Genomic DNA, 22,375 nt, shown 5'->3' with positions numbered 1-22,375 from the left:
CTAGAAAATAGTATCTGAAACATTAAAAAAGTGTGCTATACTGCATTTGCCACTGATTTTGCACTTTGACAAACTAGGCCCTTTTTAATACACAGTCAAGTAAGGTCTCAGCACAAACATGTCTGCAACCCTGTTTGGGTCCTGATTTAAAAAATATTGATATAGAGAATTTGAACAACCTTGTTCTAAGAAGTTTACAGTGGTGCAATAGCTGTGCATGATAACACGAATGTAATTTCATAAAAGATTTGACTAACATAAGTGTCCTCTATGTTTCTTCTGTTGAAAAGTGACTGAGGAAGCAACATCATACCAGCAGCACCAACTCCACTTTTAAACAAATTGTAAGAAAAAAAAAAGTATCCCAGTAGGTCTTAAAATAAAAAGGTGGCTTTTGCTGCAAAACTTGCCTTCATTTCAGCACTTTCCCCCACAGACTTACAATTCTGCAATCCAGTACTGGTCCTTTTCTGGGTTAAATGATGCAAAACATCATTCAATCCACTTCCGATGAGCTCAGGGTGTCAAGAAAGATCTTCCTGGAGGTGCATTATCAAGACGACCTGGGATCACCAGGCCATTATGTAGCTCACCGCCAGAGGAAGAAGAGGAGACGTTAGACCTGTGTTGTCATGTGACCCCTGAACAAAATGGGAGGGGAGGAAAAAACCTAAACTTTGGCTTTCAGAACAAACCCCAATAACAATCAAAACCAATCAAGGAAATAATTGAGCTAAATTGAACATTTTTCAGGGCATTTTTACCACATATATCAAGCTTTCATGTGTGCTTCAGGATGGAACTGCATCCTCCTTTCAGATGATTCCGTGTGCTGTAACTTTCATCTCTGTGTTTGAGATATACAAAAGAGTGTGCACTGGGATATTGAGATTTACTGACCTGTACCTGCTGATTGAGGGCACCAAATTACTGTCATAACCAGAGGCACCCTGCATTACTTGCAGTCCTAACCCTTGTAAATATATGAGACTCTCCACTGTGGTAGCACATGCATTCTAATGGATAGATAAGGGGCAGGTGGGCCTGGAGGTAGCCCAATCCTCCTTAAAGGCACAGGGGCACATTGGACACCCAGCACATAGCACATAGAATCAAATTACTGTACAGACAAGGTCATTATAAGCACTAGGTGGATATAGCTAGCCAAGCAGAGGACACCTTGGCAGGTAGGTAGTGCATGCATTCCCAATATGCATGTTGGTATATTATTTTCAGTTCTGGCTCAATTAAAATTATTATTATTTTTTTTAATTTTTAAAACTTAGTATGCTGCAGTCTCATGCAATAGCTTCTTAGTACGTACCTGTTATGTGCCCGCTCCACTTTTTCTCCAGGGAACACAGCGTTTACTCATTCATCTTTCCTGTTTGTTTTATCAGATAACTAAATAATGGCTATTTGCCCAGTAAGATATTTCTGTGGCATTTGATAAGGGAAGGGGTAGCTCCTGAACACATCCTTCTCCCACTCAACACATCATTACTAGTATTCTTACAGTCAAGAAACCTAATGGCCATCAATAAAATAAGTATAATTGTTAACTAGAATGTAATAATAATAAGAAATCCTGTTGACAGTAGAGGATAACATTTAATAGATAACATACTGGTATTAACACACCTGATTTTTTGTCTCAGTAGGAGATTTATTTATTCTTTATGCTACTATGAATATCCATAAGATCAGAGGTGTTGAACTTGTTAATCCCTAAATCCTCCAAATTGTCTTTGGCTTGAACCCATGTTTGGCCGAACCCAGATGGCAGCTGTCAGTGCAAGCCAACAAGCTAAGGGCAGTTAAATCCCCACCCTGTAGCTGCATGTAAACAAAGGGGCAGGGATAGGTGAATGATATCATGAGCATCCCCCCACTAGCTGCTGGGCAGAGAATCCCACTCTGGTAGCTCACTGGCTCCGGCACTAAGGCCTCATCCACATCTCTCCTTTGATCTCCACTGAGCTGGCGGATGACAGGTCCATCTCTGCTCACTGAGCGGGGAGGGGCCTGTCAGAGCGCCGCTGATTCCAATGGAGGAATCGGACGAAATCCAATCTGATCCACCCAGACGGATGGCGAACGTATCGCCATACGTTTGATTTTAGTGGATCAGATGGCAGACCGGTTTTAATGAACAAATCTTCTTTGACATCCATCTCCCCATAAGAGTCAATGGATGGCCCGCTCGCATCTGCCTGAAAAAGGACAGTCGGATCCGAGCGGGCTTGCCGTGTGAAAGGGGCCTAAGAACTACCTGAGTTTGACTGAACTTGGGTTTGGACCGAACTTGGAGCCGAACCCTTGCTCATCCCCATTCAGTAATGACAGCAAGACTTTACTAAAGGTTGGTACTTGTAAACTTAAGGAGGACCTTAAATGTGAAAGCTGAGCTCAAATAAGGCAAGCAGAGGCAAAGGACTAATTACCAGTTCTGCCTGTAGGCTGCTTACAGTTGATCATTTACCCATTACCAAATTTAAAATGCCTTGTTCTGTACAGTGTTTCTGTATGGTCACCATCTTTGTAGAGGTAAAGATTTGGTTCCTCATGTCAAAGTTGCCTCTGTGATGACTGTTAAAGATTAATGGGGGAATATTCAAGAAGCAGGACAGATAGACAGATCGAAAGACGCAGAAGCAGGTAGATTCAGGCAGTACAGATTCCTCTCCAGCAAGCAGCACAGGAGTGACATTATCAACACACAGCAGATATACAGCTATAAGGCCTCATGCACACTGGACGTTATAAAAACACCAGTGGTGTTGCTGTGTTAAAAATGTGTTTTCTGTATTTTTCAATGTGTTTTGCATTAGTGTTTTTTTCGCATTAGCGTTTTTAGCAAGAAAACACAAGCTATGGGATCAAAAAAGACAAAAAACACTGGTTAGCCACGTTTTACCGCATTTAGCGGCATTAGAGCATGTTTACAGCTGAAAAACTCCTCCCAAAGCCCACTAGTTTTGGGTTTTTTTTCCAGCCAAAAAACACTCTAGCCATAAAATGCTGATAAAAGCCTATGTGTACATGGACACATAGGAAAGATGCTGGGAGGTTTACTGGCTGTGGAAAAAAATGCCAGTAGTCGAAAACAACAGCTGTAAAAATGTCAAGTGTGCATGAGGCCTTAGCTGTAGACACAGGAATGCTAAGGCATCGTCACATACCAGGATTTAAATATATTTCAGGGTCCTTGCTTAGCTACAATTAAGTGTATATCCAGCCAAAACTTTTTTTTTTTTTTTTTACTTTTATCTGGGGTGGTTAGAGAGCATATTCTTGCTTTCTGTCCCCCTGACAACATTTTTCTAGACAAAAAATGAGGGTAGTTCTCCAACTGCAATACAGATAAAAAATGTTCTTCTTTAGGAGAACAGCGGACTGATAGAACTGTCAAATTTGTATTTCTTTTGAAGATCCCTGTTGAAGATTTAACCTCACTTTGTGTATGGTGAAAACCTTGTTAGCAGGAAATTGAGTGAGGGTAAATCTCACTACAATAGGACCAGGTGAGCACATTTTCTGTGTCTTCCTTTAATTTCTTTATTAAAAAAATGAACATATGTTGTGTTTTTTTTTGTTTTTTTTAAAGGTCAATTTAAAAATTGGGTGATTAGGCGAAATATACGGTGGGCTGTGTACCTAGCAATAGAACTGAACTTTTCGCATCACAGGTTTATTCACTAGCATATTTTAAAAAAAATTCTCTCTTTTATTAGTTGAACTAGATGGACTTATGTCTTTTTTTCAACCTGACTAACTATGTAACACCAGATAGCAGTAGAACCAAAAAAAATTCTAAACCTTCCTTGCTCTATCCAAATTATAAAATGTTTTTGGCTTGACATACTTCAAAAGGGAAATAAAAAAATAAAAAAGTGTTGCTGTATATTATAGCAAACATTTAGTAATGTTAGTTGTGCCTAAGTAGTATCCTGAAAATGTCCCTTTTCGTCTTAAATTTCCCCTTGGAAAATAACAATGCACTTAGTGGTATGTGAGCTTTCCTAGGAAGTCCTGTAACTACACCCTCATGGCTGTAAATTTGCAGTGAGAGATCCAAGGTACTGCTGTCTCTAACTGCTATTCTTCGGAGATCTGGGAGATGTGGTGACGTGACTAATATGCTGCTCACTGTTCTCCTTGCCGGAGGCTCTGACACGAGAAAGCAAATCCCAGCCTCTACCAAGATGACCTCCTCCACACAGATACATAATGCAGAATAAGGCATAGTGGGGGTTATTTACTAAAGCTGGCGAGTGCAAAATCTGGTGCAACTCTGCATAAAAACCGATTAGCTTCCAAGTTTTTTTGTCAAAGCCAAATTGCACAAGCTGAAGTTAAAAGCTGATTGGTGTCCATGTACAGTGGCACCAGATTCTGAGTGCAGCAGTTTTAGTAAATCTTCCTCTGTAGGGGTCCTTTCACATGGTTTTCTGATAAGGGCCGCCTGTTAGTTTTTCAGACAGTCCTGATCAGACCTTGTAGTCTCCTCCAGTATCGGCCTGTCCATTAGGGGCACCCAGGTGACACCCCCTCTATCCATGCAAAAGAGGGAAGGGGGCTCTCAGTGGATCAAAAGATTCTAGTGTGGTGGTCTCATCCCTGATACATTTTGAACAAAAAAATCCCCCTATATAAATGGGATTATATGTGACCACCAACACCACACACAAATCAAAAACATGAATATTTTATTAACAAATACAGAACAAAAGATACACATAAATACATTAAAACCAGAGGGACTACTGAGCAAACAGTGTCCCAATGGTGTAGCAAAATGTTATAAACACATAATTACATAAAAAAACAACCAATAAATATAAATCATACTCTAAGCTGATCCATGGCCGCCACATCTTAATTAATGATATATAATCCTTGCCGCTACCTTTCAGGATGCCGGGTGCATGAATTTCAGCTCCAGGTTTTTTTTTAAGCACCCAATTTGAGCCAGGAGCTCTAATAGGCTTCAAAATAGGGTGGGCTCGTGGAGCAGAGCATTGCATCATAAGCCCACCCAGATGTTACAACATCAAATGAATATTTGCTGTTGCAACAATGATCCTCCTCCCAGCCAATCGGGAAGCGGGTCTGATAACTGTCACCCGAAAGGACCGGCGATCCTATTGGATGCCTAGAAGGGAGGACATGCCTGATGATTGCCGCAGCCTGATGTCCGCCTATGCCCTGATCCGCATGGCTGACCGATGTGCCCGCCGTTGCCCCGATCCTTGCCGCTGTCTGATGTGCCCACCGATACCCAATCCCTGCCACCGCTCGATGTGCCCACTGATGCCCAATCCCTGCCACTGCCCAATGTGCCTGCCACTGCCCAATCCCCGCCGCTGCCCCTGCCGCCTAGATGGGGTAAGACAGAGAGAGGGCAGGGGGTTTGAGGTGCTGTGCGGGGAGGGGCGTTTACCGCCCCCCAAACAAAAAACCACCAGCCACCACAGGTCTCCTCTATGGCGCCACGGATGACACACGTCCGCTGACACCCTCCGCCATCCAGTCCGATCCTGCCTGCACAATTTGAACAGATGGTAGTCCTATTTTCCATCCATCTGACGGATCAGATAGGATCGGATGAAAACGGACAGGCAGTCCGTTTCCACCCGATTTCCCCATAGAGGAGAGTGGGACTGTGTCCGTGTCCGCTCTGCACAGCGGAGCAGACCGGGCCTGTCATCTGCTGAGCAAGCAGAATGTGCAAGAAGGTGGCCCCCGTGTGAAAGGGGCCATAGTCAGTATTGCTGAAAAGATCAGTTGCCAGGGGAGCACCAGCAATACTGGTCCTACAGAGGATACCTCTAGATCTTGCCATACTTTACTAAATCTGGAGAGTGCAAAATCTGGTGCAGCTCTGCAAAGTAAAGCAATCCGATTTTTTTTAAGTTCAATTGAACAAGCTGATTGGCTTACATGCACAGCTGCACCAGATTTTGCATTCTGGACTCTTAGTAAATCTACCCCACAGTGTCCTTCTTACTTCCTTAAGATGAATTGGAAGCATAAAATAAATCTTTTCTTTCTTCTGTATTGCTAATCTTCCCATCCCCCAGGTAATGGAGAGAAACAAATCAGTAATTTTTAAAGTCAAGTCTGGTGGCAACCAATGCTCCTTCCATAGATACAGTTGAGAGTGAGCGTAGACACCGTGAGACAGGAAGTGTGTTACTCGCAGGATAAACAGATGAAAACAAAGGTGAAAAAACCTGACTAAAGAAACTGAATGCAGGTACCTCGTCTAAGGACTGGCTCGCTGCAAAATAACACAACTTCTATTATTGACCTCCTTTTGAGAATGCTAGTTGCCTTATTCCCTCCGGCATCAATGCGCTCCAAAATTTTAAAATAAACTTTGCAAAGATTTGAAATATTTTCAGTAGACTGACATTTCTGGGTTCTTTGTTTGCTCTGATCTCAGCAATCTGAAAGGGTGATGTGATAAGCATTAACCCCTTGATTTCCAGATTACTGAGCTGAACAGTGAACAGTGTTCACTCATACATACCGGTATTTATTAACGTAATTTGCAAAGCACGAGTAAATGAGCCAAGTTTACCCCTTTGGCTATAGACAAATCTGTTTGTGTTAGGTAAATACACCAGCTTATACTTTGTAATTATAACTCAAGCTTATCCCAAACAAGTGCAGAATTAGCACACGCTATCCAAGTAAACAGTATCCTGCATTGAATAATACTCTGAACCCCAAGGCAGCAATAATAAAGACTAACCACCCAACAGAACCCCCATTCCCGCTATGATAATGTCATTCAATTGGTTTGAATAAAATATTGCATTTACTTGGCCCATGTTTCTATGCAAAGGATGTGGTAGATAAGGGAGGTGTTTGAGCTCTTTAGATCTAGGATTAGAAATAGTTGTAGATGTGTTTTTGTATTCTTCTTTATTTTCAACATTTCACAGTATATGGCTGTGACTACCTTGAACCTTGGTTAACGAGGAACGCAGTTAACGAGCGGTTTGAAAGGTGAGCAATTTTTAAAAAAAAGTTCTGACTCAGTTTGCGAGTGTTGTCTTGCAAAACGAGCAGAACTCAAGCTAATGTGTTGTGCAGTGCTGCATTTGGCCAGAGGTTCGGGGGCGCCGGTGACGCTTGGAATGGTTCAGAGCCATTTCTGAAATACCCGGAATCACTCGGAAACACTTGCAAATACTCAGTTCCCGAGCCTTTCCAAAAGGTTTCCGAGTTCAGTTAAGCTGTCCCCGAGTATTTCCGAGGCTCTCCGGTGCCCACTCACCCACCTCTGGCCACATGTGGTATCGCATGCAATAAAAAACAATGTGGAACGAATTACCTTTGCTTCCATTGACTTCTACAGGGAAAGTCACTTTGATATGCGAGTGCTTTGGATTACAAGCATTCTCCTGTAACGGATTATACTCATAATCCAAGATATCACTGTATTTATTGGCACATAATCACTAGCACATGCAGAATCTAGTGTATCTATATACAGAGGGTCCCCGAGTTGCGAACGGGTTAGGGACTGCCTGTTTGGATTTGTTCGTAATTTGGACGTGCATGTGCAGAACGGCAGTTTCCGATGTTTTCCAATGTGTCCGTTGGCGCCACCTGCCGTTCGTAAGTAGGAGTTGTTCGCAAGTCGGAGGTTCGTATATATGTAGCACCCCCTAGTGTTAGAGGTGTAAATAGTTTTTCTCTAATATCGGTAAATTTATGAAGGTTTGGCTGGCAGCCAAGCCTGTCTGTTTTTTCCTGGGTTGGGCAGAAATTCAGGGAGGGCTGGATGACTCACAGGCAGCATCACTGAGACATCCCCCTGCTTCTCAAATGTTCTGGGGCCTTCGAGGAAAATGGGAGGGGAGGTAAGTTGGATCTGCCTGGAGTATTCCGAGGGCCATGAGCAATCCACAACTTGGCAGGGGGTAGGCCCCCTCAAATACTCAGTCAGCTCAGCTGGGGAGAAGTTGTTTGGGTGGAAGCTGGAGATTGAGTGTTAGGCTGTTGTTTCCTTTGAGGAAGCTCCCCAGTCGGGGGGGGGGGGACCTTTGGCCAGGGCCCAGGTGCGGATGGGGTCGTCCTAAAATCACTGAGGTGTCCTGACCAGGAGGCACGGGAGCAAGGAGGACAGTGGAAGAACTCTGCCAGGCAAGTCTGCAGGAGGAATAGCTAAGAGGGCTGGTGAGTGACACACAGTCAGGAGGACTGGGAGGCATGCCTGAGAGGACTGGGATGTAGCAGTCTGGGATAGGTGCAGAGCCAGTAAGGAGGGCAGTGGAAAGAGGCAGCTGTAGGCAGGAGGGCTGACAGGGCCTGAAGAGGTGGTACTAGGAAAAGTAGCCACATGTGGGGCAGCTAGCACTAAAAAAAATATATACAGTGGTGTGAAAAAGTGTTTGCCCCCTTCCTCATTTCCTGTTCCTTTGCATGTTTGTCACACTTAAGTGTTTCGGAACATCAAACCAATTTAAACAATAGTCAAGGACAACACAAGTAAACACAAAATGCAATTTGTAAATGAAGGTGTTTATTATTAAAGGTGAAACAAAATCCAAACCATCATGGCCCTGTGTGAAAAAGTGATTGCCCCCTAAACCTAATAACTGGTTGGGCCACCCTTAGCAGCAACAACTGCAACCAAGCGTTTGCGATAACGTGCAATGAGGCTTTTACAGCGTCCTGGAGGAATTTTGGCCCACTCATCTTTGTAGAATTGTCCTAATTCAGTTACATTAGAGGGTTTTCGAGCATGAACGGCCTTTTTAAGGTCATACCACAACATCTCAATAGGATTCAGGTCAGGACTTTGGCTAGGCCACTCCAAAGTCTTCATTTTGTTTTTCTTCAGCCATTCGGTGGTGGACTTGCTGGTGTGTTTAGGATCATTGTCCTGCTGCAGAACCCAAGTTCGTTTCAGCTTGAGTACACGAACAGATGGTCGGACATTCTCCTTCAGGATCTCTTGGTAGACAGCAGAATTCATAGTTCCTTTTATCACGGCAAGTCTTCCAGGTCCTGAAGCAGCAAAACAGCCCCAGACCATCACACTACCACCACCATATTTTACTGTTGGTATAATGTTCTTTTTATGAAATGCAGTGTTCCTTCTACGCCAGATATACTTGGACACACACCTTCCAAAGAGTTCCACTTTTGTCTCATCGGTCCACAGAATGTTGTCCCAAAAGTCTTGGGGATCATCAAGATGTGTTGTGGAGAAATTGAGACGAGCTTTGATGTTCTTTTTGCTCAGCAGTGGTTTTCTCCTTGGAACTCTGCCATGCAGGCCATTTTTGCCCAGTCTTTTCCTGATGGTGGAGGCATGAACGCTGACCTTAACTGAGGCAAGTGAGGCCTGCAGTTCCTTGGACGTTGTTGTGGGGTCTTTTGTGACCTCTTGGATGAGTCGTCGCTGCGCTCTTGGGGTAATTTTGGGCGGCCGGCCACTCCTGGGAAGGTTCACCACTGTTCCATGTCTTCGCCATTTGTGGATAATGGCTCTCACTGTGGTTCGCTGGATTCCCAAAGCTTTGGAAATGACTTTATAACCCTTTCCAGACTGATAGATCTCAATTACTTTCTTTCTCAATTGTTCCTGAATTTCTTTGGGTCTCGGCATGATGTGTAGCTTTTAAGGATCTTCTGGTGGACCTTACTGTGTCAAGCAGCTCCTATTTAAGTGATGCCTTGATTGTGAACAGGTGTGGCAATAATCAGGCCTGGGTGTGGCTAGAGAAATTGAACTCAGGTGTGGACAACCACAGTTATAGTATGTTTTAACAAGGGGAGCAATCACTTTTTCACACAGGGCCATGATGGTTTGGATTTTTTTTTCACCTTTAATAATAAACACCTTCATTTACAAATTGCATTTTGTGTTTACTTGTGTTGTCCTTGACTATTGTTTAAATTGGTTTGATGTTCCGAAACACTTAAGTGTGACAAACATGCAAAGGAACAGGAAATGAGGAAGGGGGCAAACACTTTTTCACACCACTGTATATATATATATATCCACTATAGATTGAATAGCATCATATTTTCTAGTTATGGTTCTAGTTTCTAGGGTATGGAATAGTGGGGTGTAGAGTCGTCATTTATGACCGTTTAGTATTATTAGGATCCCCACGTATCCATGATCTAGTTCTGGTTCTCCCTTTGATACAACTCAGGAAGGGGTGAATTGATATTGATTCCAAGTGTCCACCTCTGGAGTTTGTGATGATCACCCCACCCCTGGTAGAGGTTCCTTTATTTCTTATTAATATCAATCAGAGGATTTTTTATATAATTTTTTTATATCAAATTGTTCATACCAATATTTAATTATGTGCCCTCATTATGTATATGTATCCAATTTGTATAATTTATACACGGTTTTCAATATTTTATGATTAAAATTAATTTGTATTAAATTAGTTTATGCCAGGGTTCGACAAACCCCGGGCGCCAGGTCGCATTTGCGACTAGAATTCGCGTCCTGGCGCCTGGGGTAACACAGCTGGGGTATCCTGTCTCCGTGTGGACCCCGAACTCCGCCGTGCGCTTGCATTGGGCCGCGCCGGCCATTAATTGAGGACGCGGCTTTGCGGCCTTCTAAAGTCTTTCCGTAGTCTGGCGCCATCTTGTGGTGGATGTTGAAATTACAACCCATCCAATAATGCTAATCCTAATGGAGCTTCAAAGCTCTGCCTGTTTTTCACTGCCCGCCCATTTCCTTCCCAAAGTGAAGAGAAGGAAGTGATTGCGGGCGTCATCTGGCGCCTTTTGCCCAACGATGAGTGTGGTGGCTGGTATGGTGGCTGGTAAATAGCTATATATATATATATATATATATATATTTTTTTTTTTTTCATAATAGCTTTTATTTATTTTTTAAAAGTAAAAAAAATTAATTTTAATTAAGGAAAAAAATTATTATTTTTAATCCTACCTGCTTGGCCCCTTTCACAAGGGCTGTCTGATCAGGTTCACCTGTCAGTTTTTCAGGCGGACCTGATCGAACCCTTAGCGGGGATATGGCAGTAAATAAGCGGGAATATGGCGGAAATAAAAGAAGTCACATTCTTTTGTTAACCACTTCATGCCCATGCTATAGACGAAAGATGTCTACAGCGCGGACACCAATTGCCGGGAGGGCGTCCCTGGACATCCTCCTGTTTACTTCCCCTCTGCACGCCACCATGGGCGCGCATCGGGGAAGTTCTGTGTTGGCCGTGTCCCTTGGATACAGCCAATCACCCATCATGCTAAATGGCCAATCACAGCGGCCATTTAGCACTCGAGCGGTGTGTCCAATGGGAGGTGATCTCATATGTGGGGGGGCTGGGGGCTATCTTCCCCTCACTCGTCTCCATGTCAGGCCAGGGACAGGTCCAGATCGCCGTCACTGACCTGGCTCCTAACTTTTTTAGCTGGCTCCTAGATTCCAAGCAAATTTGTCAACCCCTGGTTTATGCGAATGAGAACATCTACACATATATTACACTTCCTCGACCACTAGGTGGTGCTATAAACATAATCATAGATCCAAGTAGGTTATTCCTTATTATTATTATTATTAGTCAAATTAATTTGGATCTAAATGCAATATAACTCTTGTGTCAAGTACTTGGTTGGGGTGAGGATGTTGTTAGTAAAATATGTGATCTAATTGAGACTATCCCAATTAAGTTATGATGTATTATGTCTATTGTTATTGTATATGCACACCAAGATGTACAGCGGTTAGGAACTTTTACTGAAACAAAAATTTTCGGGGGATTTTTCACCTGAAGACGAATGATGATCAGAATGCCTTGCCTAGTCCAGCAGGGTATATAAGGCTACAAGAAAATGGCGGCGAGCAAGCTACCTGATGACGTGTTGATCACGAAATGCATTGAGGCTGTGTGCTTGCCTATGCTGACGTCACTTCCAGTATAGCTGGTTCCGGTTTTTGCTGTGGTGGAAAGCATGCTGAGACATGGGGAAACGGTGTCTCCGTCGCTGTACTTTACCACTATTGGCACTTGGTTTACATTAAAGCATATTGTGCTATGTGATTATTTTTGCTTTAACTGAGACATATTGTCCAAGCCAAAATATAAAATGCACTATGAGTGCAAACCCAGGAACTCAAGCATTATACCTTCCAAAGGATCTGAGCATTTGAAGTCTCCCATGATTTAGCCATCTCGTGAGTCTTAACTACATTCGTAATCAGAAGGATTGAATGTGTTTTACTGCATTATTCAACAAAGACATGAAACACTATTTTATGAAAAGCTGAAAAATATTGCACAAGAGTCATCTAAATAATCTTCTATAACAACATTCTTGAGTTACAATGTCATTAAAGTGGTTGTAAAGGCTAAAGGTTTTTTTTAACCTAAAAAAAAACCTTCTGTGTGCTGCTCCCTCCCCCTCCCCATATTCATCTGAGCTCTCTCTGGATCCAGCGATGTGCACAAAAGCCTCAGCTATCCCGGGACTCCTTCCCCTCATGAGCTGAGCCAGTCACAGCCAGTGAGCCAATAAGGAGAGAGCGGAGGGCAGAGCTGAGCCAAGTTTTATGTGCCCTGCGGACGCATAGAGCAGCGCTCAGGAGTGAGCATGCACCAGTGCCCCCATAGAAAGCGGCTTGCTATTGAGGGCACTGGTTAAGGGAGAGAGGCCTGCGGGTGACCCATGAAAAAGAGGGCTGCTCTGTGTAATGGTTTTGCACAGAGCAGTCCTCTTTTTCTTGGGTCCACCGCTGGGTATGTACGACATGATTGTTTTTTGTTTTTAAAAGCTGAACCTTTAATGCTACTTTAAATGTTAAAGCTGACATTTAGCTAAAATAATACATTCTTACAGCTTTGGTCACATTACTTACCTTTAATGCAGAATGTTCCATGTTGTGCAGGCAGCTGGATAAGGATTTGGGAGAACTCTTCACTGCAGAGATGCCTGTCTTCTTCTTGTATCTGAGCTTCTGGGACTGCAGTGTTTAAAAGCTTTGGGTTTTAAGGCAGAACAGCAGTGCAGATAGTCCAATGGGGACACATCTCCTTTCTCAAGTAAGAAAAGTTCTTTCAATAATTACACTACTTTAATGAAATCTGTGAATTGGGATGAGGATCCAGTAATTGATCAGACTCTCTTGCATTCATAGAATGTTTCTTAATAGAGGAAAATGAAGGAAGGGGGTGTCTCCATAAGATCACCTGTACTGCTGTCCTGCCTGATGACCCAAAGCTGTTAACCAATGCAGCAACTGAAGTTCACAGAGGACAGGCATCCCTATAGTGAAGACCTCTCTAGGATCTAACTGCATGCACAACCTGGGAGATACACTTTATTACATGTAAATAATGTGACTGCTGTAGGGCATTATTTAAACAAAACTTCAGCTTTAAAGTTTGGCTCGGTTCACACAGGGGGCGATGCGAGGCGACACGACTTGCCGCGCCGCGACCTGCCGCGACCTCAGCGGCGACTTGCAAATGACTTCTGTATAGAAGTCAATGCAAGTCGCCCGAGGTCGCCCAAAAGTAGTACAGGAACCTTTTTTCTAAGTCGGAGCGACTCGAGTCGCTCCTCTTAGAACGGTTCCGTAGTACAGAACGGGGGCGACTTGTCAGGTCGCGGCACGGCAAGTCGTGTCGCCTCGCGTCGCCCCCTGTGTGAACCAAGCCTAGTCTACTGAGAAGTAACATTTTAGTTACAGGAGCAGTCTAGTGAGCTGAGACAGCCTCTGTCTTCTTATGTCTCTTTGATACTACAAGAGGGAGATTTCCTGTACATAATCCCTACTGTGTCCCACCAGGGAGTTTTTGGGTGTTTCCTACCACCTTTGCATGCTTCTGCTCCTCCTTTGTTGCAATCTCCATAATACAAAATATAAAATGCACTATGAGTACAGACCCAGGAACTCAAGTGCAGCAACTACCAAAATACACAGAAATATCCGTTTTGGTTAAACAAACCCTTTTAATGATTATTTTGTTTCCAGACCGAATTTTTAATAAAAAGTTATAAAAATAAATGCAAGGGTTTTACAGTTACAACTCAATATGGACAATATGCCCTCTTAAAATTAATAGGAATGATTTGCTAAGGTCGGGTTTACACTGCTGCGGCAAACACTCCGACATTGGGAGCTCATGTCGCATGACGTGTGAAAATCAATGTTTCCCTATGGGAGCTGTCTTAACTGGTCTGACACAAGTCGGTCCGACTTTGAAAATGCTCCCTGTACTACTTTGGCCCGACTTTGATCCTACGTCAGCCCATTGAATATCATTGAAGTCGGATCGCCATCTTGCCTGATCCGACTTTGGCTTGCGACTTGCACTCTGATGATCTTGAGGGGGAACTCCATGCCAAATTTTTAATAAAAAACTGGCATGGGTTCCCCCTCCAAGAGCATACCAAACACAGTGCTGGTGTTGGCAGGGATCCAAGTCAGATTCTTGTTTATTGAAGTTGGATGCGTCTCTGACTTCAAGTCGCAGGGCAAAGTCGAAACCAAAGTAGGAAGAGTATTGTGTCGCACCAGTGTAAACCCAGCCTAAAAGTGGTTCACACAGAATCGGGTGCAGCTGTGCATAGTAGCCAATCAGCATCCAACATCAGCTTGTTCAATTAGGCTGGGTTCACACTAATACTACAATACGACTGTCATCATGCTTTGCTCTGCAACATCAGTCCTACATTGGTCCTACATTTATCAGACTTGAATGAACAGGATCCTAATTTGATCTGACTTTGTGATAGTCTGACTTGGCCTTTGACCAATCAAAACAATCCCAGTGTTACATAAATCCTTTTTACTGCTGCTGTAATTACCATGTCGGATGGTTAGGACAAGGACCCTACTTTGATCCGACTTCAATGATGTTCAATGGGCTAAAGTAGGATCAAAGTCGGACCAAAGAAGTGCAGGGAGCATTTTTAAAGTCGGACCGACTTGTGTATGATCAGTTAAGATGGCTCTCACAGGGAAACATTGATTTTCACATGTCATGCAGCATGACCTCCCACTGTCGGAGTGTTTGTCGTACAAGTGTGAACCCAGGCTGAAGTTTTGACAATAAGGCCGATCATACACAGAGACAATTTCTTTCCTGAAACCACGGATTCCCCCATCAACACTGTCTGTTGATGAGGGGCCATTGTCTTCTCCCGGTAGGGGAAGCCATCCCGGCTCAACTTGGTAAATTCAGCCTGCCCATACACAGTTTGAATCTGTGTGTCCATATATGGCCAGCTAAAAGCCTAGAAGCTGATTGGTTACCAGATTCTGTGTGCACCAGTTTTAGTAAGTCTCCCCCAATGTGTCCCAATAAAAGCTAAAATTGTCAAATAGCCAAATCTAACTGAATAGGTAGTAATACATCTGTAATATAAAAATGAAATCCATGCCAATTATGAGCTAAGGGCATACAGTAAATCCTTGGATTGCGAGTAACTTGGTCTGCGAGTGTTTTACAAATACATACAGATTTTTTCAATAAATTTTAACTAGATAAACGTGCAATGTTTTTTAATATGAGTAGCAATTGAGTATAGTAGAGAAGAGAGGTTATTCTCAAAGTGTAGCAATATTGTTACATTTAATGAAGGTATACCATTTAGCAACTCCCATGGTTGATGATTAAAACAGGCACATCTAAGTATGCAGGCATCTGGAGTAAAGTTGTCCACATAGACCGTCCTCTGCATCGCTGTCTCTCACCGATGTCAGTCTGCAATCATGACCGGGAAGACTACCCTGCAGTAGAGTGATCTAAAAGTGAGGCTTGAAGCACTTGTGGAGCGCAGTGTGGAAGGGATGACATAGATGGAGGTGTGGAGAACGATCTATGTGGACAGTTTCCCCTGAATGCTTGCCTGTTTTAATCATCAGCCATGTGAGTTGCTAAATGTTGTACTTTCATTAAATGTAACCATACTGCTACACTAGGCCCTTGTACACACGGTCGGAGAATCTGTCGGAATGAGTATCGGACGTGCCGTCAGATAATCCGACTGTGTGTGGTATGCATCGGACTGATTCCGTCCGAATCTCCGTCCCACCCAATTTTACAACATGTTGGAAATATTTCCCGACCAACTGGGCCGGACGGACCTAATCCGATCATGTGTAGAGCATTTTCATCGGACCAAGTGCCACGCATGCTCAGATCAAATTCCTACATCAAAGCTATTGGCTACTAGCCTGAATGTAGTCCCATCGTAACGAAATTACGTCATCACATTCTGAAAGATCAGATTTTTTCGCCAACTTCGTCCGACCGTGTGTATGCAACAGTTTCGGACAAGATCCGATGGACAAAATCCGACGGGCAAAATCCTACGGATTTGGTTGTGGAAATCTCCGACCGTGTGTACAGGGGCTTAGAGGTGCCTCTCTTCTCTTTTATATAGTCTGTAAATCCTGCTGGATTGTGCTTTAAAATAAATAAATCTGCTATAAAAATGAATTAAATGTGGAGTCCAAAAGCAAGGCACAAGAAAAAGAACTGCTGCTCCAGGTGTATAAAGATAAGGCTGATTGGAATATCTTGCAGAGTGCTATCCCCAACCCGCCTCTGTGGGAAACTTGGAAAGAAGAAAGAATTGACTGCACATCCAGAACTTCCGATTGCCTTTCATTTTGTTTCACAAAGATAACACCAAAGAAACCAAACTGTGGTCACGTAGGCACGTTTCACACATACATCTTGTGCTTAATCATGATTAAGCACAAGATGTATGTGTGAAAAGCATCTTTGGTGTTATCTTTGTGAAAAAAAATAAAAGGCAATCGGAAGTTCTGGATGTGCAGCCAATTCTTTCTTCTTTCCAGAAGCAAGGCAGGTGACAGTGATTGGGACATGATCCTGTGATCGAATACAAACAAACAAGCTTCATAATACAGTAATTGCATAAGATCTTATTTGGTCCCAGTTATAAATGATAGGCAAACCAATCAATGCCCAGTTCATAAATATGAGCATGGGAGTAGCAATTGCAATAAAGACTAGATGTTTTACAATTGGTCCTTTTTATTTGCTGAAATATACATAACCCCTTCTTTAGGGGTTATGTATCATGCAACCTACCAGATGGAATCAGCTGATCGCATGTACTGACGCCAGCCTGATTTTGGGCACTCTGGGTATAGCCTTTTCAAACAGTTGGCTTGTAATATGTTCTAATAAACTACTACTAATCTACCAATAAACTACTTTTTCTAGAGTCTCCATATGCACAGCAGCAACAGTTGCCAGATGCCCATAGAAGTTATTTATAACCCTAAATTACATTTAATAATGACTTACTACACAATATGTACACTTAACGTGGCCAGATACTTATAGATTTTTGAATGTACAAAAATCTTCAGTACGTTTGATGAATGCCAATCGAAAGCATTTCAGAATTTTGTTGCTTTTAACATTCGATTTTGGAACATATGGACCAAACGAAAATCACATTTACTGTTAGAAATTCATTAATTTGAGAATTTTATTTTAGATCCTGATCCTTCTAATTTGGCCAAAAACAAATGTTGATTGCCCACTAACAATTAGAAGATGGAACAAGCGCTCCTAAAGTGAAAGATTGCTATTAAAATTCTACTGGTCTATGGCTAGCTTTAGCAAAGTGTTTTTTGATTCTGCAGTAATAAATGCTATCTCCGGAGTCCTTTGGTTTTAAAGCTGCTGTTTCTTCTGAGTGCTTCCCCTGACAATCCTGCTGATTTTGATTCTGCTTTCACAGCTGGTGATACTATATATCTGCAGCTCAGTAAAGCTGGGCTCTCTAACATCACAGCCTCTGAGCTTACAGGTTATTCACTCTCACTAGTTGAGTATTTTCCGCATACACATTATTCATCTATTTTGCAACAACTTTGAATGCCAATGATATTTTACATACATTCCATAAAATAACATTAAAAAAAATACATAAAACATATCACTAGGTGAGGAAGTAATATAAAAAGTATATGACCACCTGCATTGAGTAATGAATTAGCTAGAAAAGTCACCAGCATTAACTAAAGAAGGAAAAAGCAGTACACTCTCATAGCATGGATCTCCGTTACCTGTTCACTGGCTGCAGCAAGGAATATATGGGTTGGACTCTTAGTTAAACCAGTTTGTGTGTTAATGTGAAGCAGGGCAGGCCCTTCCCTTGGTGTCACATGCTCGCTCCTTGCCTTTCGCTGTCACCTCCCATAGCAAAAGGCAGCTTCAGGGCCCTCTAATCAGCTGCACTGATCACATGAACATAGGGCTGGGCAGACTCTGGGCACTGATAGTTTTTCAACATGCATCACCAAAAAGAACAATGAACAGAATTCATGCTTAAATGATAAGCTATATATGTCTGCAAATATTTTTTTGCTTGCAAGTGTTTTTTCACGAATAATTTAATTGTCTTATGAAGGTGATATATTGCAAATAAACATGGCACTAAAAAACAAAAAACACATTGATTAACTAAATAAGACTGTAATAGCATTATTAGGTAAACATATAATTTTTTCTAGACATTGAGGCTGGGTTCACACTATCTTCATAAGCGGCTCACAGTAGGGGTCCGGTGCATCTCCATTCATTTCAGGTCCAATTTCAGCGTAAATTTTTGGCTGAATTCAGACCTGAAATGGACCAATGTGAATGTGCAAATTCGCTCCAGAGCCGCAGCGGAGATATGTGAGCCGGCTCCATAGAGAGACAGTCAAAATATCCTGCTATTGTGAATTGGATGCATGGAACCCGCATATAATTCTCAATAGTGTGAACCCAGCCTTAAAGTATTCTACCCCAGTATTCTCATTACTAAATTACCACTTGCCAATCTACTGCATTAATTTGTCCCAGACAGCAGTTACCACCGAGGTTACACAGCAATAATATTTTTAAATGAGAAATGCATCACTTTCTGTACAAGTCAGTCTCATCTTTAAAAAGTTACCTGTTTGTTTTTTATGCACTTCACCTAGTCTCCTTACATCATTTATTATTACAGGTACTTATATAGCACCATCAATTTATGTACCACGTTGCATAAATATTGTGCAATCACATCAGTCCCTGTCCTCGTGAAACTTACAATCTAAGGTCTCTAAAGCCAGTCATAAACGATTCAAATCAAAACCATGTATGGGCAGGCTGAATGTACAAATGTTGATTGATCGATTAGCTTAGGTATAACCAGCCTGTCGGATTTTACATGCGATTATTGCTAGAGGCTGTTAAAGCCCCTAGAAATAATAACTGTGTTCTCCTGGCAGGGAGCGGGAGAACGCAATGGCTTCAAAGGAGGGCATCCCCCATCAACACTGACTGTGTTGATGGGGGAATTGAGGTGGTTGCAGGACAGAAAATTGCACCATCTATGGCCAGCCTTACACACATTCATACATACAAATACTAGGGCCAATTTACCTACCAGCGTGTCTTTGGAGGGAAGTGGAGGAAGCCTATGCAGGCACAAGGTGAGCATGCAAGCTCCATGCAGGTGGTGCTGCGGTTGGATTTTGAATTGCTGACCTTGGTGCTGCTAGGAGGAAAGACTTACCACTTAGCCACTGTACTGCCCCACCATTGTGCCCAACTGTACCTGATTTGGAGGGGCTGTCCCCTTTTTCGAAAAAAAATCCTCAGTCTCTCTTTCTTCCTCATGTGTGCCTTGTTTTGGCCTGATGTATAGACCTCTATAAAAAAAAATACTATTTAGTTATTATAAGTGTAATACTGCAGTAAACCAAATATCTAAGCAATAAAAAATTCAATTTGTTAATGAGAAAAGACAGTATAAAGAAAAAGTAGCAGTGAAAAAATCACTTTTGGGTCAGCCAATAATTTTTTGCTTATGAATTCTTCATTACATAGTTAGGTTGAAAAAAGACACGAGTTCATCTAGCTCAACCAAAAATAAATAAATACAATCCCATAAACACAATCCTTCACCCACAGTTGATCCAGAGGAAGGCAAAAAACCCCAGAGAAAAAGGCTCTAATTTGCTACAGCAGGGGGAAAAAATCCTTCCTGATGCCCCCCAAGAGGCAAACAGATATTCCCTGGATCAACTTTACCTATATATGTTAGTACCCAGTTATATGTACATTTAGGAAAGAATCGGAAAGAATCATTATTCGAGTAATTTGGTGTGTCCTGTCCTTATACTAAATGGTGTCCCTCATTCTCATCTCAGGTATGGTTACATTATATTATAATTTCCCAAAATGTGTGCAACTTCCCAGAGACCACACTACTGCTTCTCCCTTACCAGCCTGCATAAATTCATCTCTATTGCTGTCCCGTATACTGTATTGCATAAAGTGCCCCTATATTTTTATGCACTGTGTTCTGAACTTCTGCTGTGAATAGATCATTATTTGGTGCTCACCCTCCTCCATGAATCCGGATTCTTCAGAAGAGCTATGCATTCTTGATGCTGACTTCTGGTTATCTGTTGCAGAAGTTGGTCATAGGGGTGCAGGATTCTGATCTGTTACGCCAGCTACAAGGATGGGGACAGGAATAAAATACACAATGGAGCAAGAAAAGTCACTTTTCATGTACAGTTGCTGAGAAGAGGGGTGTGAATATAAAGCACTATTGTTTAAATAAGATATTTAGTAAGTGTGTTTACAGAGGGAGAACAATGTAAAAACTTGAGTCACGACAAGTGAAAGTTGGAGAAAAGCAATGGAAGGAATGAAAGGTTATGCACTAAGCTGCATAACATGGCATTTTAATACTATGGTGGCTCATCGACATATAATTTGGCAAGTCTGACTAATATGGCACTTTAATAATATGGTATAGGGCAAGATAGCACTGTATAACATGGCAGTAAATAGTATGAAGGCTCTGTTTAACATGGCATCTTAGCAACATGGCATATGGCAAGGAGTCACTGTGCAACATTACACATATGTAACATATCCACACCATCAATTGCACACGTGCAGGACAACAGGTCCTCATATTCTTCATCTGGCTTTCATGATGTAGAATAGCAGAGTAGTGTGTCATTGTCCTATAGACTTCTTGGCACCATCACCAACTCAGCATCTATAAGCCCTTGTACACCCGGTCGGAGAATCCGTCGGAATGTGTCCTATCGGACCGTGTTGTCGGATAATCCGACTGTGTGTGGTATGCATTGGACTGATTCCGTCGGAATATCCGTCGGACCCAATTTTCCAACTTGTTGGAAATATTTTCCGACCAACTGGTTTGATCGGACATACTCCGATCATGTGTAGAGAATTTTGATCGGACCAAGTGCCACGCATGCTCAGATCAAATTCCTACATCAAAGCTATTGGCTACTAGCCTGAACGTAGTCCCATCGTAACGAAATTACGTCATCACTTTCTGAATGATCAGATTTTTTGACAACTTAGTCCGACCGTGTGTATGCAACAGTTTCGGACAAGATCCGACGGGCAAAATCCGACGGACAAAATCCGACGGATTTGGTTGTCGAAATCTCCGACCGTGTGTACAGGGGCTAAGATATCTTTGAAGCTTCCTAGTGGGCTAAAATGCAACCTCCATTTCTCCTCATTCATTTCCCTTTGTCTCTCCTTGAAAACTTCTTTATTTACTTTGTAGGGCTAATACTATATTCCCATGGTTTAGTACTTTGTAGGTACAATGTTTATTTTGTGTAATTATTCTCAGAATGTTTTAAATGCACAATTAATGTTTGTCCCATCTTTTGCAGTATGGTTTGCTTTGTCTCTGTTCATCAAATAGACAGAAGTATTCAAATGATAGGGGGGAAGTGGCTTTTAACTGGATTTGGAAGCCAGTTGGACCTAGAGTAGTCATCTGGGATGAAGATCCTACTTTGTGCATGGTAGCAATGTCCCTAAGCTGCCTGTAGTCACTGTAAATAATTTATGAAAATATGGGTTCTTTCTTCTGTTCTTTTACCCTTCATTGTGCAACTGTCTGCAAGGTATTTTACCTTGTAATCTGGACTTCCATGGGCCACATGTTGAGCTTTCTAATGTCCCGTACACATGGTCGGATTTAAAATGTTTGATGGGAGTTTTTTGTCAGAAATTCCGACCGTGTGTAAGCGCCATCAGACATTTTCCATTGGAATTTCTGTCACACAAAATTTGAGATCTGGATCTCAAATTTTCCGACAACAAAATCCGTTGTCGGAAATTCTGATTGTGTGTACACAATTTTGACACACAAAAATTCCACACATGCTTGAAATCAAGCAGAAGAGCCGCACTGGCTATTGAACTTAATTTTTCTCGGCTCTTTGTATGTGTTGTACATCACCGTGTTCTTGGCGTTTGCAATTTCCGACCAACTTTGTGTGACCGTGTGTATGCAAAACAAGTTTGAGCCAACATCCGTCAGAAAA

At 42.3% G+C, this 22,375-nt stretch overlaps 1 protein-coding gene across 8 annotated transcripts in view; it reads right to left on the bottom strand.

The window, feature by feature from the left end:
• MLPH (melanophilin) overlaps positions 1–20,505 on the bottom strand; it is a 122,864-nt gene extending 102,359 nt beyond the window's left edge. For 6 of the 8 annotated variants that reach the window (XM_077448243.1, XM_077448249.1, XM_077448245.1 and 3 more), the window contains exons 1-2: positions 20,387–20,505; positions 19,597–19,690 (exon numbers count right to left, since the gene is read on the bottom strand). In XM_077448243.1, coding sequence (XP_077304369.1) covers positions 19,597–19,690; positions 20,387–20,426 — 134 coding nt within the window. In that variant the 5' untranslated portion in view covers positions 20,427–20,505. Of the gene's footprint in view, positions 1–18,073; positions 18,213–19,596; positions 19,691–20,386 lie in introns of those variants that run through there. The other 2 variants (XM_077448248.1, XM_077448247.1) reach the window with 2 other exon arrangements.
• Between the last annotated feature and the right edge of the window lie 1,870 nt (positions 20,506–22,375).

This window comes from Lithobates pipiens, unplaced genomic scaffold (assembly GCF_037356315.1).
Source record: "Lithobates pipiens isolate NorthernLeopardFrog02 unplaced genomic scaffold, aLitPip1_a1.2 Scaffold_22, whole genome shotgun sequence".
Lineage (NCBI taxonomy): Eukaryota > Metazoa > Chordata > Amphibia > Anura > Ranidae > Lithobates > Lithobates pipiens.
This window is presented reverse-complemented; position numbering and strand designations above follow the sequence as displayed.